The sequence below is a fragment of the Ylistrum balloti genome, unplaced genomic scaffold (genome assembly GCF_031769215.1).
Source record: "Ylistrum balloti isolate Yb309-2 unplaced genomic scaffold, AGI_CSIRO_Ybal_v1 Utg370042, whole genome shotgun sequence".
Taxonomy (NCBI): Eukaryota; Metazoa; Mollusca; class Bivalvia; order Pectinida; family Pectinidae; genus Ylistrum; species Ylistrum balloti.
In genome coordinates, this window is record NW_026782099.1 from 1,900,831 (window position 1) to 1,914,156 (window position 13,326).

A 13,326-nucleotide genomic window follows, 5' to 3' on the forward strand; every position below is an offset into this window, starting at 1 on the left:
ATTGATTTATCAATGAAATATGGGTTCCAAATGATTTATGGACGTACATGTATTAGGGAACTCGTGTGAAAACAGAAGATAAATGACTATTAGATACTTATTAGACAGGCAAAACTGTGCATGCTACAGAAATTCTTGAAAAATAAATTATCTAAATACTTACATGAACAAGGTGCATATGTTTCTCAGTGGATGAAAATATAATTCTTCACATCTTTTATTTATTTTAAGTATGTATGAAAAATGTGTGTTTATTGATTTGGCGCAATTTGTATTGATGCCTGTATTTCTATATTCTATACGGACGGCCCATCTACACAGAGAAGATCTGTAAGGTGCAAGAACTGTTGGACAAAAAGTACCAACAAGCAGCATCATGAACAACAGATTGACTGTTCATATTTTTTTTTATCGTTTCAATGTTACCAGTCACTCTCGGTTTGCGTTCTATTTTCTAATCTGTATCGCTCATGAGATTTGACGCTCAGCAGGAACACAATGCGTTTTTTAAGTGGTGCGTTATCTAATTACATTTTATATTAAGCCCTAGGCCATGCTATAAATCCATTCCCGGTACATTATTTTTTAATGAGTCACGGTGTTGGTGTTGAAAAAAATACAGCATAAAAATCTTATTAAAAATATTGGAGTTATTCCCCTTAGTCCGCTCACGTGATACGGAAGTAGTTCTGACTGCAATAACAACATAATGAAGCAGACAGCAGAGAAATGGAGAATGTTTTGACGTATCGGCTAGATTGGAACGGATGAGGGGAGGAGAGGAGTTGGATGTGCAAAGTCTATGCTCTAAACGAAACCATGACCAGGTTGTTATATATTTTTGAATAATGCATGTATTCATTTGTATGCAGGGAAGTATTTGTTGTCATAGGGGAGCGATCTGTCAAACCAGTTACAGTACTGAGCATGTATATTTGGTATATTGTGTAGTGATAGTCTGCTGGCTAGCGTTTGCTAAATCTCTGCAGTCGTTCCCTTCCCAAGCAGTAATTCAATTTAGAACATACTTTAACTTTCCACAGAAGTGTCAGGTTTCAACAGCTATCTCGCGCGAGCATGCACGGTACAAAATATTCAACTGTATAAGCTAAAATGATTGTTTGGGAAGGGGAGCAGAGTGAGGGATAGGTGCAGAGTAGGGCATTTATTACACACAAAAATAAAAACAGCTCATTCAACTGAATACAATCAAGTATATGAAGAATTAATATTACGGTAATCAAATCTATGATTGTGGTTACTGTAGATAATATATTAACTAAAGTTGGATTCTACTTTAATATGCTAGGCAATCAATCAGTATTCCAGGATTGAATCCACAGCTGTACATAGTTCTTCTGACATTCTATCAACAAAGCCTTAAGTTGTTTTTTATCAACACCTATGTGAAATAAAAGGAGACAGAATGTCTTGGAACTAAATCTGTACTTACAGTATATTAACCAAGTTCATTTTCCCCTGTTATTGGCAATCTACAGCTTCCTCAAGCTGATTTTATTCCAAAGTATATTACTTTTCAATGTACCAGCCATAATCAACCCATAGGTATACCTCAAGCTTGACTTTTGTACCCTGGTATATACACTGGTACATATACAGTCTTTATACCTTGCGTGGTCGTTTATAACTTCGCTTAACTTTTCTGTTATGATGCATTCCTTTCATTTTACTGGCAATACCTGCATACTCAAACTACATGCACAGGAACCTCAAGCTTGAATTTGGAGTCAGGGTAAAATGTATGTTCCCTTTCAATTTAGTGGCATTGGCCAAGTACCTTAAGGTTGACTCTATCATGTATCCTATTTTACCTGGTTGATCTGTCAAGGATTGTGATATAGGTGTATCTAAGTCTGTGGATCTAGTTATGTATTATTTTGTACTTGTATCCCAAGACTGAAACTATGTATAATCAGAAAAATAGTAACATAAATGTGAAATATTCCCTTTGTCAAATTTTCAAAGCAAACTGCCTATGGTCACATTGCAAATATTATATTTACTTTTCTTTTTCTAGTTTAAACTACCAGTCATTTACCATATCCTAAAGGAATGTATGTAAAATCACATTTATGTTATTCAAGTTATTGGTCAATCTGTCCAAGGGCCACAATATACTTTACTCTTGACCTTGACCTTGCTAAATTTTGATGACATTCCTCCCAGTTGCTAAAGAATTAAACCACATGTACATGTATCTCCCTGAACTAATGCATGTGGCTGCATATATTTCATCTCATCAAATACATATAAGACAACAATCATCACTCTAATGTTTAAACCAATGTGTTTTTTTTTAATTCTATTGATATAGGTTGCCACTGGTCTGTTAAATTCTGAATTCAGACACAGCTTTAAGGATAGTTTATATATAGGAAAGATGATTAATTAAATAAAGATGAAAACTTCCAGTAGGGTAGGGACTAAAATACAGTTAACATGCAGATTTATGTATAACTATGCACATAAAACATTTCTCTCGAACAGAAAGATTTGAAAAGGCGTGAAAGCTTGGAGACTACCATTTTAGGGATTACAACAGTAATCACCTGAGAACAAAATACCAAATTTAATATAAGCTGTAGGTGATTTAGCTGAAGAATGCATGTCATAGTGGCATTTTTGATGTGAAATTTATTGATATTAGCTTGATAGTTGTTTGAATTGAAATTAATTTCTGTTATTAATTTGGATCACATGGCTGGTCTTTAAAAACATGGATACTCCATTTTCAAATGATTAAAAAATAATGATGAGTTATTCACTGGGACAGCAAATAATAGTGACAGTATTGAGTGCTATGGTCTAGATTCAGGGTTGAGTATACAGTCACTGAATTATAATGGTGTTAAAATGAGTGAAACATTTATGTTTTTATCATATAAGTGATCGCGTACTGCATGATCATGACTGACCATGGTAATGTTGATAATTGTTTCTTGTATTTTTGTATTAAGTTTTGAAAAGTAAATTGAATAAGGAAAAAACACTGCCTGAAATTTGAGAAAATTAGAATAGATTTCAATATTTGGAAGAATGTTTTACAACTGGTGATGACAATGTGTACATATTACATAGTAGTTCACTATACCTTAGTACACTGTACATTACATAATAATGAAATTCACTTATGACTGAAAAGTATTCAAATTATGTTTATAATTTCTTAATAACAGTGTTTTACATATGTATTTAAATGAGTGCCATAAACAACCTTATTCCTTAAGCATATAAGCCCTATGTTCCAAAAATGAATTTTAAAATTCTCAATTGTGATGATTGTTTAAAACTTTTGAATAATGCAGAAAAACATAATGGCAGATTTTACACAAAATAGATAAAGAGAAAGGACGTATGACAAAATCTGTTTATGCCTTATGTAAAAGTGGAATTAAACTGCATTCTGAAATTGGTAAACATCCGACTCAGTTTCCTGTATTGTTTTAAAAAGAAGGAGTGATAGTAGGGGTGGAGGAAGGGAACTGGCCATGATTTTTTTTTCTTTATTAATCCCACCACCATTAAGATTGCTCTATGTCCTTGGTCATTCCATCCTAAACAATTCATTACTTTGTGAAAATTTCATGTGTATGTGCCCCTTCGTCCCTAGTTGTGCCCTTTTTTGATCAGAAAAATAAAATGACTGACAGGTGACCATCATGGATTGTGAAAAAGAAAGTTTGTTATCACTCTTTCTTTAGAAGCACTGGACGGATTTTACACATATTTCATATGTAGATTTTCTTGGTCCCTATATGTGCTGTTTTGATCTTGGGGTAGATCAGAAGAACAAAATGGCCGGGATATGGCCATCTTGTGTTTTGATTGTAAAAGTTTTGTAATCGTTTTTTTCTTGAGAAGTATTGCATAGATTTTATATGACCAATGGTCCTTAGCTGTGCCCTTCTGATTTTTGGACTGACCGGCGGCCATCTTGGATTTAAAAGTGAAAAGATTGTTATCGCTATTTCTTGAAAGGATTATTTTTAGAATGTCGTCTAATTAAGAACACACACAATGGAAAGTAGAGAACAGAAGGGAAATATCCAACTTTTACAAAAGAAAATAAAAATGAAACGATGCTGGTCGCACCTTCCGTCGGAACACTTGCATGTATATGTATATGTACAAGACTATGCTACAGTTACCTCCCTTGTACCAGCTGCTGGAAACTTCAATACGACTAGCTAAAAATCACATTTTAACAGAATGTCGGTCGATAAATATATATACTGCATGACTAAATTCACTGTCTACTGTAACACCGTGCATGTTAATGTTTTGATGGATTGCCAAGTAGAATACACACAGCTGTCTGATCTGGTTGTCTGATATGGCTCACACAAACAACATGAAAGAAGACCTCAAATATGTACATATATATATGTATACTCATACATACATACAAATGTAATATACAGAGTAGAACACCATGTACCTACATGACTTGCATATACAAGTGGACTCGTGTCTATTGTCAATATCTGCCTAAGTCATTACACATTATTATCACCTCAATAAAATACATGTTGTTATTATGTAACAGACATTTCAACTTCCATTAATCAATATGTTTATTTAGGTTCTGGAATCAGACAGTCTCCAGTCGATATATACTTACATGTATGACTAAAGGTTTAAAGTTTTGCACAATACGTACACTTGTACGTCCAGACTATAAATGTCTGTTGCCGGCAGCGGACAGAGACATCGGAACTTGTTACAGGTATATTTGGATTAATCCCAATGTGTCCAATACATATCTAGACGTATTGGAGGGTTATGTCATCATTCGGCCAGAATGACCCTTCTATTGTGTATATAATGTTAAATGACAGTAACTGTATACAGGGATGTTGTTATCGAGTGTTGACCTACATTTTACAGAATTATTACGTAGTAACCTCCCCATCCCCTTCCCCCCAGAAGGTATACAGATGATGGATATGCGCATTAAACCTAATTGTGTTTTAGATGGTGAGTAGTGAACAATAGCTTCTTTTAAATGTTTCTTATATGTGATTCCATTACTGGTATTGTTTCGTGATAGTCTGTTTTAGAAATTGTTTTTTTAAGTTTTGTTGAGTAAATAGTATTTAGTAAGCATTCTCAATCCAGTCTTCACACAAGAAATGCGACTACCGGTCCAGCAATGTGTTGTCAGTATAATGTGTTGACAGGTGTAAATGCAATGTTATATATGACGTTCTCAAACGTGTTTAAACAAGTTTTTGTCTTACGTCTTTCTCGTCGTTGCCTCACGTTTGACCTGTTGAGTGATCGCCCCTGTGATGGGTTCTGTTCACAGACCTAGACAAACTGGTTTTAAAAGCGGTAAAAGTAGTTACTATTGTGTTCCTGTATAAAACGATTGCTGATAAGCCCGTTGTCAGTGAAAGGTAACCGGACGGGACGTTCTGCCGGGTGTCGTCGGCAGTATAATTAACTTCAGTATGATTAACTTCAGTACCATTAATCCTGTCGAGGCTTACACAACACATCGCACCCTCCCAAAAACACAGCCATTCACCAAACACATTCGCCTCACATACATGGAGGCAAGTCGTCCTTAATTTCTTACTAACAACTCTCCCAAGGTCGCATGTATGATTGTTATATCATTGTCTTCATAGTAAAATAAGTGAAGTAGTATAAGTTAAGAAGAGAGTTACTTGTCACCTGTCAGCAGGATATAAGAATAATTACGAGTGTTTGTCCCTACATTCATCCTTTGTCTTTACTAGCTATGATATTGTTTAATCCAATCCTTCAGATATGATGTTGTTTAAACTTATATGTCCATTGTTATTATTTCAGCCTCCAAGAGGCCATTGCCAACGGCAATGTGTCCACAGTGCGGCATATCTTAAAGAGCAACACATGTTCTCAACAGGAACTCAAGAACTGTCTCTTCTTTAGTTGTGGTAGTGGTAAAGTTGATTGTGCTGCATCCATCTTAGAGACAGCCATATCTCCAGATCTGCATAATGAGGATGAGTTTACTCCCCTGACTCTTGCATCCCGCGGCGGGCACAGTGCTGTAGTAGATCTCCTTATTCGATGGGATTGTGACGTTTCAATTCCAGGAGGACCACTGACCAACACCCCTTTACACTATGCCTGTAGCGAGGGTTACAACGAATCTTGCAAACTGTTAGTTGAGGCTGGTGCCGATCTGAATTCTAAAAATGCCAGGTCTGACACCCCTCTCATCCTTTCTTCTATGAACGGCCACATAAGTATTGTCAAGTACCTTCTTGAGAAGAATGCATCTGTGAGGCGACGAGGTTATCACGAGAGAACCGCTCTCCATTGTGCTACCGAGAATGGTCATCTCGAGATATGTCGTCTACTTATCAATGCTAACTCTGATCTAGAGGAGGAAGATACATTTGGAAACACACCTCTGATCTGTGCCGCAGAAAAGGGATATGTCGAGGTTCTGAAACTGCTTCTTAATCACAAATGTGAGGTGAACAAGATGAGCCATAGTGCTGCCACGGCACTTCATTTCGCCGCACAACACGGAGATCTGAACTGCTGCCGACTTCTCCTAGATGGTGGAGCGGAAATCGACGCTCCGGATATTCGTCGATTTACTCCGCTTATGATGGCATCTCTTAATGGCCATGACCATATCGTTGATTATCTAGTGGAGCGAAAGTGTAATGTGAATATGGTAGCATATAATAAAAGGACGGCTTTACACCTAGCGGCAGAAAGAGGAAATCTTCAATGCTGTATTTCGCTGCTCAAAGCTGGTTCAAATATTGATGCGCAAGATTCATTGGTGTGTACACCTATTTACAATGCAGCTATCAAAGGCCAGGCCGCAATCGTGCGATTTCTGATCGACAGCGGCGCAGATCTGAACAAGCGTCCCAGCAGCGGCAATTCTATTCTTCACTTTGCTGCCACAGGTGGCAGTCAGGAGTGCTGTCAAGAGCTTCTTAACACCGGCTTTGATATCAATGCTCAGAATCGGGATGGCGTTACACCTTTGATAGCAGCTGTAAATGGAAAGCAAATTAAGGCTGCAAAATTTCTGCTAGATAATGGATCTGATACTAATTTTCGAGATCTTCATGGTATGACGGCACTGAATGAGGCAGTCTTTTACAACTGCCCGCAGCTTGTTGCTCTTTTACTGGAGTATGGTGCAAATCCCGACTTGGAGGACTATGCGGGGACTCTTCCTCTATGGTTTGCGGTAGATGGCTTTAGCAACGAGTCGGTGAAGCTGTTACTTGGTGCTAACTGTAAATTTGACATACAGTCAACGCTTAGTAGCTACTGTGGTCCATGCAATGCCATCGAACATTCAGTACATAAGAAGAAAGCCAGAGTGCTGAACTGGCTGGTATCGGCCTACTGTGAGGAAGCCCTTAATGTTCTGAAGGAACACTTGCCCAAAATAGAAAAGATGACATCACTAAATTCAAATATGTTGGAGCTTGTGCGTGAAGTGACGTCATCACCTAGACCACTGATGGAACACGCCAGGAAGGGAGTGCGCGCAACACTGGGAAAAGGCACCGGTATCACAGAGAAAATTGAGTCACTCAAGGTGCCGAAATGCATTAAAAGATATCTGATGTTTTCTGACATGGAAAACGACACGGAATCTTCAAAATGACAACGTATTTCAAGCGCACACAATTGTAATATGTGTGGAGTATATAGATATGAATTAGAACCGAAAAAATATCTATGGTGCGAGAGGGAATTTATAAGTTAAGACAGTGCTGTAAATATTGGCAATAGTACATTGTTTAAACTTTTTTTCATACAGCTAACTGCTTATTGTTATGTATTTATGGTTTATTATTAAACAGATGTGTTTAAGACATAGAACATACAGATGATTCGGATAGATAGCAAACACATATGTAAAAGGATTGTTATGTTTATTGCGTTTTAATTACTGGATACTCAAGTAATCCTATTTTTATTTCGTTCGTTTTTAGTTTAGTACATCAGATATACTTAGCAACAAAACTATGTTAAGTATTTCAATCATAAGGCAGTTTTGGATTTCTGCCTTAACTTAAGCATAATTTATCACGGAATTAGTTAAGTGTGTATAAATCAAATTCTTTGTTCCGATTATTTATGTTTTACTAGTCACTGGATACGGTAAGAGAGAACCGTGGTTCACATGGTGGAGACTGAACAGAAAAATGCATTATTTTCTATTTCAAATGTAATACCGCAAATGCAGTTATAGAATACAACGTGTCGAACAGTACATGGTATAAAAAGTGCAAAAGTGGTAAATTAATTTCAGTTACATGATGTCACTACGAGAATTAAACAGAAGTGACTGAGCTACTTTCATACAGAAGGTAAACAGAACCTATTTGGTTGAAACAGTACTTGCTTGCGTGTTTAGGTATCATAATCAGTATAAAGAGTACATGTCACGTTATGTTCAGTATACAGATAGTATCAGTGGTATTGTAATGTAAGTCGAATTGTTTGCGTTTCCACGCTCACGGTAATATTGCATGCGGTCATGTGAACCAAATAGAGAAAACGCAGAATGCAATAGGAGTTACGACGGATTTAAACGTTGTGTATTGTTTTGTTTTTGTTTTTGTTTTGTTATTTATGTCTTTTGTATAAACAGAAATGTCTAGTGAACATTTCTATTTATTGTTTTACTCGACATCTTTTAATTGAATTAATTGCTTGTTATTCAAATGTATCAAATTAATTTGCCAATATTAACAATTAGAAAATACATGGTTGTAGGTAGCCTAGTTATGTAGAATCACGGAGTTAAATATAATTAAGTCCGTGATACAATGACGATTTACTTTATTTTTTATGTAGTCAGACAAATTTTTAAAGTAAATATTTTAAATTTTTATTTGATTTTAAAATGGTTATTTGTTTATCAACAAATGTGTCAGGAAAAAAACGATTGATTTCGATTGATAGACTTAATCTGATTACCACTGCCACTGCTGTGAGGATCCTTATCGGGCCGACTTTATAGCCCGTTGTTCTCAATCGGATTACAAACACATTTTTCTCTAAGCTTATAGCGACTTTTTTATGATGGCGATGGTTTGATTTCTGAATTTTTGAAAAGTGGTTCGGATCTTTTTTTGTCATTAAATTAGAAGTTAGAATTGCTACCTTTTCAACTGGTGATCCGGACAAATGCTGTAATAATATGTGATGTAAGGGTATGTACAGATACAGAAAGAGTTTTTGACAAAATTTATCAATTTTTGAGGAAATGTTTTAGCTCTGAATGAGTTCCAAACTATGCTTATTTATAGCCAGTAATTGGCGAATCGGTAATGAAGATGCTGGGCACAAACTTATCCTGCGGTTGACCAATGAAGGTGATGGGCACAAACATTCTCGACGGTAACCACTGAGAGTGTCGGGTTCACACTGACCCAGTAAGGACCAATAAAAAATTCGGACTCGGACAGTCCGGTAAATATGAACAAGTGTATTAACTAAGACATTTTCTTGCCTGTTATTACGAGTTAGCAAAGGATATGCAACTTTAATTAAAGCAACATATATAAGATAAACTCTTAGCATTCCTTATTTGTTCTACTTTCATGTAAACTCATCGTTAGATATGGCAGACGTTACTTTCAATTCATTATGACGTTACATAACATAACAATACTTTAACCTTGTTCCTGATATTGAAAGTGTCGGTTTATCATCAATTTTGGCTCTTTAATGCATGGCCTTACATACATACCTTTCACTTTTGTATGTCCCAAGCCTTTACATTTGTTCTGGAGCTAGGTTAAATACATTAAAAAAAACAACAGATTGAAATGCATGGAAAAGTCGTGATGTACACTTAACTTAGTGGTTGGGATTTTATCACATTTCACTTCCGGATCGTCAAATGTTGCGCCAGGTATCATGCCATTCATGCTGGTTATTATTACACAGACATGATGGGTAAAACACTGACTCGAATATTAAATGGTAAATGATTTTTATAGCAGTTGATTTGTAAATACCTCGGTATTATGAATATTCCTTAAACTAACGGTATATTAACGGTGATCATGTCGCTGATACTGACACGGTTATGTTGTATGTTGCCAATCCGTTGATTAATGTTGCTAGTTGCGTGTGCCCTCTTCATTGTAAAGACTGATAACACGGTTCCACTTCATCCTTGTAACAGTTTTTATGTTTGTGCCCACTCCAAAGTAGAAGAGCTATGGTTGATGTGAAATCACATATTTGAAACCTAGAAGATGTTTGATGCGTACAGATATATACATTGTATGTAATTATCTGACAATGAATTAATCTGCCAAAAACAGTATCCCTATTTTTGTCACTAAAATATGCACTCTAGATTTTCATTGTCTTACGCTGATGCTTGTCTGAAACGTTTAAATGATTAACATCAGTTTTTTCCTGCAAGTAGGACTTGTGTGTATTTTTGTTTTTGTTTTTTGTTTTTTGTTTTATTTTTTTGACAGCTTTCGTTGTAATTAGAATAAAAATGTAAACTGTACTAACAACGTCACAGCACGCAGTGTTGTTTATATTTATTATGATTTTAATTTGATGGTAAAATGATTGAAAAGTTCTATAGAAAAGTTATCGTGTTTGGCAGGGAAAAATAATAAATAACTTAAAGAAATCATCGCGTTTTTATTCAAAATTGAAGCAAGTATTTTTATGTGGCAACATTGATTTTATCTCGTGAAACTTGTTTCTATACTCTAGCGATCGTAGAGGCGCACTAATATATATCCATTTTAGCGAAATCATGGGGTGGATAAAATAGATAAAAATTATGCATGCATATATGATGTATGGTGGGTTTTTTTTTTTGTGAAAACTGACCCCTTACATACCGTCTTTTCGAAAAATATTTGACAAAATTAGATACAACACCTGTTGATATATAATATATTCTGAAGAGCTGCCAAACAGCGAAATGCCTTGAAAATCGGTATTCTCATTTAATATAAGTGAATTTGTATAAGTTTGTTCAAATTTCTTCCAGCAACAACGCGTCAGATTACAAAACTGCTGTCCGACGCGTGGTAAGGTATTTAGCGTAAGTTCGTTTACCTAGCTTTAGCCCACTAACATCAGATCGCCCAATATCCGTGGCCCGTCCGTCTATAAACAACTCTCTCTCTCCTGAAAAGTACCGAATGGAGGTTTATAAAATTTCTTGTGTAGATTCCTCTTTGGGGCCTGTATCCTTGCCGTGCCCGTTTAATTTTAGGCTTGATTAGAAAAACAAACAAGGATGACAGGCAACCATTTTGGATTTCGACAGTGGAAGTTTTTTATCGCTGTTTCTTCGGAAAATCTGGATAGATCTTTTCAAATTTTATATGTAGGTCCACATTGGGCCCTATTTGCGCCCTTTTAATTTTGGGTTTCCGGTTTGTGTCTAATTGATTTTAGGACTTATATGAAAACAAAATGGCTTACAAGGGTGGGGATCATCCTGGATTTTGCAGATAAGTATCGCAAGACCTGCAAGGGAATCTTTAACTTTCATATAATGAATAGCAAAAACAGTGTTGAGAATAAGATAAAAAAAGATCATACTTCAAAGAACAAACTGAAATCAAACGATAGTGAACTCCAAAATCTCTCTGTGATCTCTTCTTCTGTAGTTTAATAACAATAACAATTCAAAGAAATATCAGAAAGCCACCAGCTTAGTTGGACAGCCCTTGTCTTTCTGTCCTCTTAGCTTACTGAACTAGGCTTGTCATTAAGGTTCTGGTTGGGAAAGGACTTTGCAGCACATAAACGACTTAAATAATCGACTTAAAGCTGTACTTGCTGATAATGTCGGATTTACTATAATCAATATTTTGAGGTGTGTTCTTTTTTTTTTTTTTTTTTGAAAAAAATGCACCATGAGTGAAAAACATGGACAAATTAAACTCTCAGCATATGTCTTCTGAAGGGCAGATTGCATTTTATGATGTACGACATTACAACAGTTCGTAATGTACAACTCTTGGTTTTTCAACTTAAATAAACAACTTTTATCTAAATCTTAAAAGGATTAATATTAACATACAGTATTGATATTTGCACTTATTCGCGAATACAATCTCTACAAATCTTTCGTCCTGTAAGATTCTTCTTGAACATTTATACATAGAATGATGAAATAGGAAAAGTAGAACTTATTTTTACGAAAGCGTTGATCTGGTAACCAGTCGATTAAAAACTTTAATACTTGATGTAGCAGGTTCTTCTACTAACACACTACTTTGTTTCCTTGTTATATGTAATGCACTATAGGAGTGTGTTGATATGATGTACTTAATTGTTAACTTGTAGCAATATTACTTTGGCGTGTAGAAACAGTGACGTAAATAAGCATGTAAATAACGTCCGTATTTATTTAAGTTTCAGGATTGAATCGCATGAAACTAAGCTGACAAGGGCTTAAATGATACACAGTTGTATCATTGAGATGATGCGAATTAAGTAAGCTTGTTGCTCGGTAAAATTATTGCTGTAGTTTTAAAGTCGTTAATTTCATTGTAGGTCAGATGAATATAATGTAAGATACCAGTGGTAAACAAGATATAATATATATGATCATCCATATCATAACATCTTAATTGGTAATGACCTCACACTCACCTACCGTAGTAGCACGGTGTTATCATGAAATTAAATTCAGTTGGAAATATTATCACGATAGACCCAGTATTATGAGACAGTATAACTTTCGGTGGTCGCATTTCGATAGAAGAACCTATAGCTGTAACTGTGTTTTAGAGTTTGATGGGATTTTCTTCGATTACATGGTAGTATAAGCTGGGTAGTTGAGTGTTGTAATGCTGGTGTTGTCGGTATCGACGACATAAGCTATGTTGTAATTGGTTAGATTTTGTTACTTATTTAATTATATATATTTATTCTCTGTGTAAGGTTGGATTTTTGTATAAGCAGTTTTGATTTATATCTTATGTATCGTTTTGAGCATCAGTATTAAAAAATACCATAAAAACGCCTTTAATTAGTCGTTCCTGTTATCTTTGCCTTGTATATAACGTCCCTCCAGCACGTTTTACATTGTTAGTGAAGCTAAGGGCCTAAATATTGAAAACGAGACAAGTACCCGAAAGAAAAGTCAAACCTAGATGAAGGGGTGGACTAGCCCCATAATTCAATCACTGACACAAAATATAGATCACATTCGTTGACACGCACACTACACACACACACACACTGCACACACACACACATGCACACACATATTCACACACACACTGACACACACACACCCTCTCACACACACACACACACACACAC

The 13,326-nt window shown here is 35.7% G+C and overlaps 1 protein-coding gene across 1 annotated transcript; it reads left to right on the top strand.

The window, feature by feature from the left end:
• The first annotated feature begins 728 nt into the window (after positions 1–728).
• On the top strand, positions 729–9,575 carry LOC132549091 (ankyrin repeat domain-containing protein 17-like). The gene is made up of 2 exons (XM_060213008.1): positions 729–827; positions 5,839–9,575. Exons 1-2 carry the CDS (start codon positions 790–792, stop codon positions 7,655–7,657), a joined length of 1,857 nt encoding a protein of 618 aa, XP_060068991.1. The 5' UTR covers positions 729–789; the 3' UTR covers positions 7,658–9,575.
• The last annotated feature ends 3,751 nt before the right edge of the window (positions 9,576–13,326 follow it).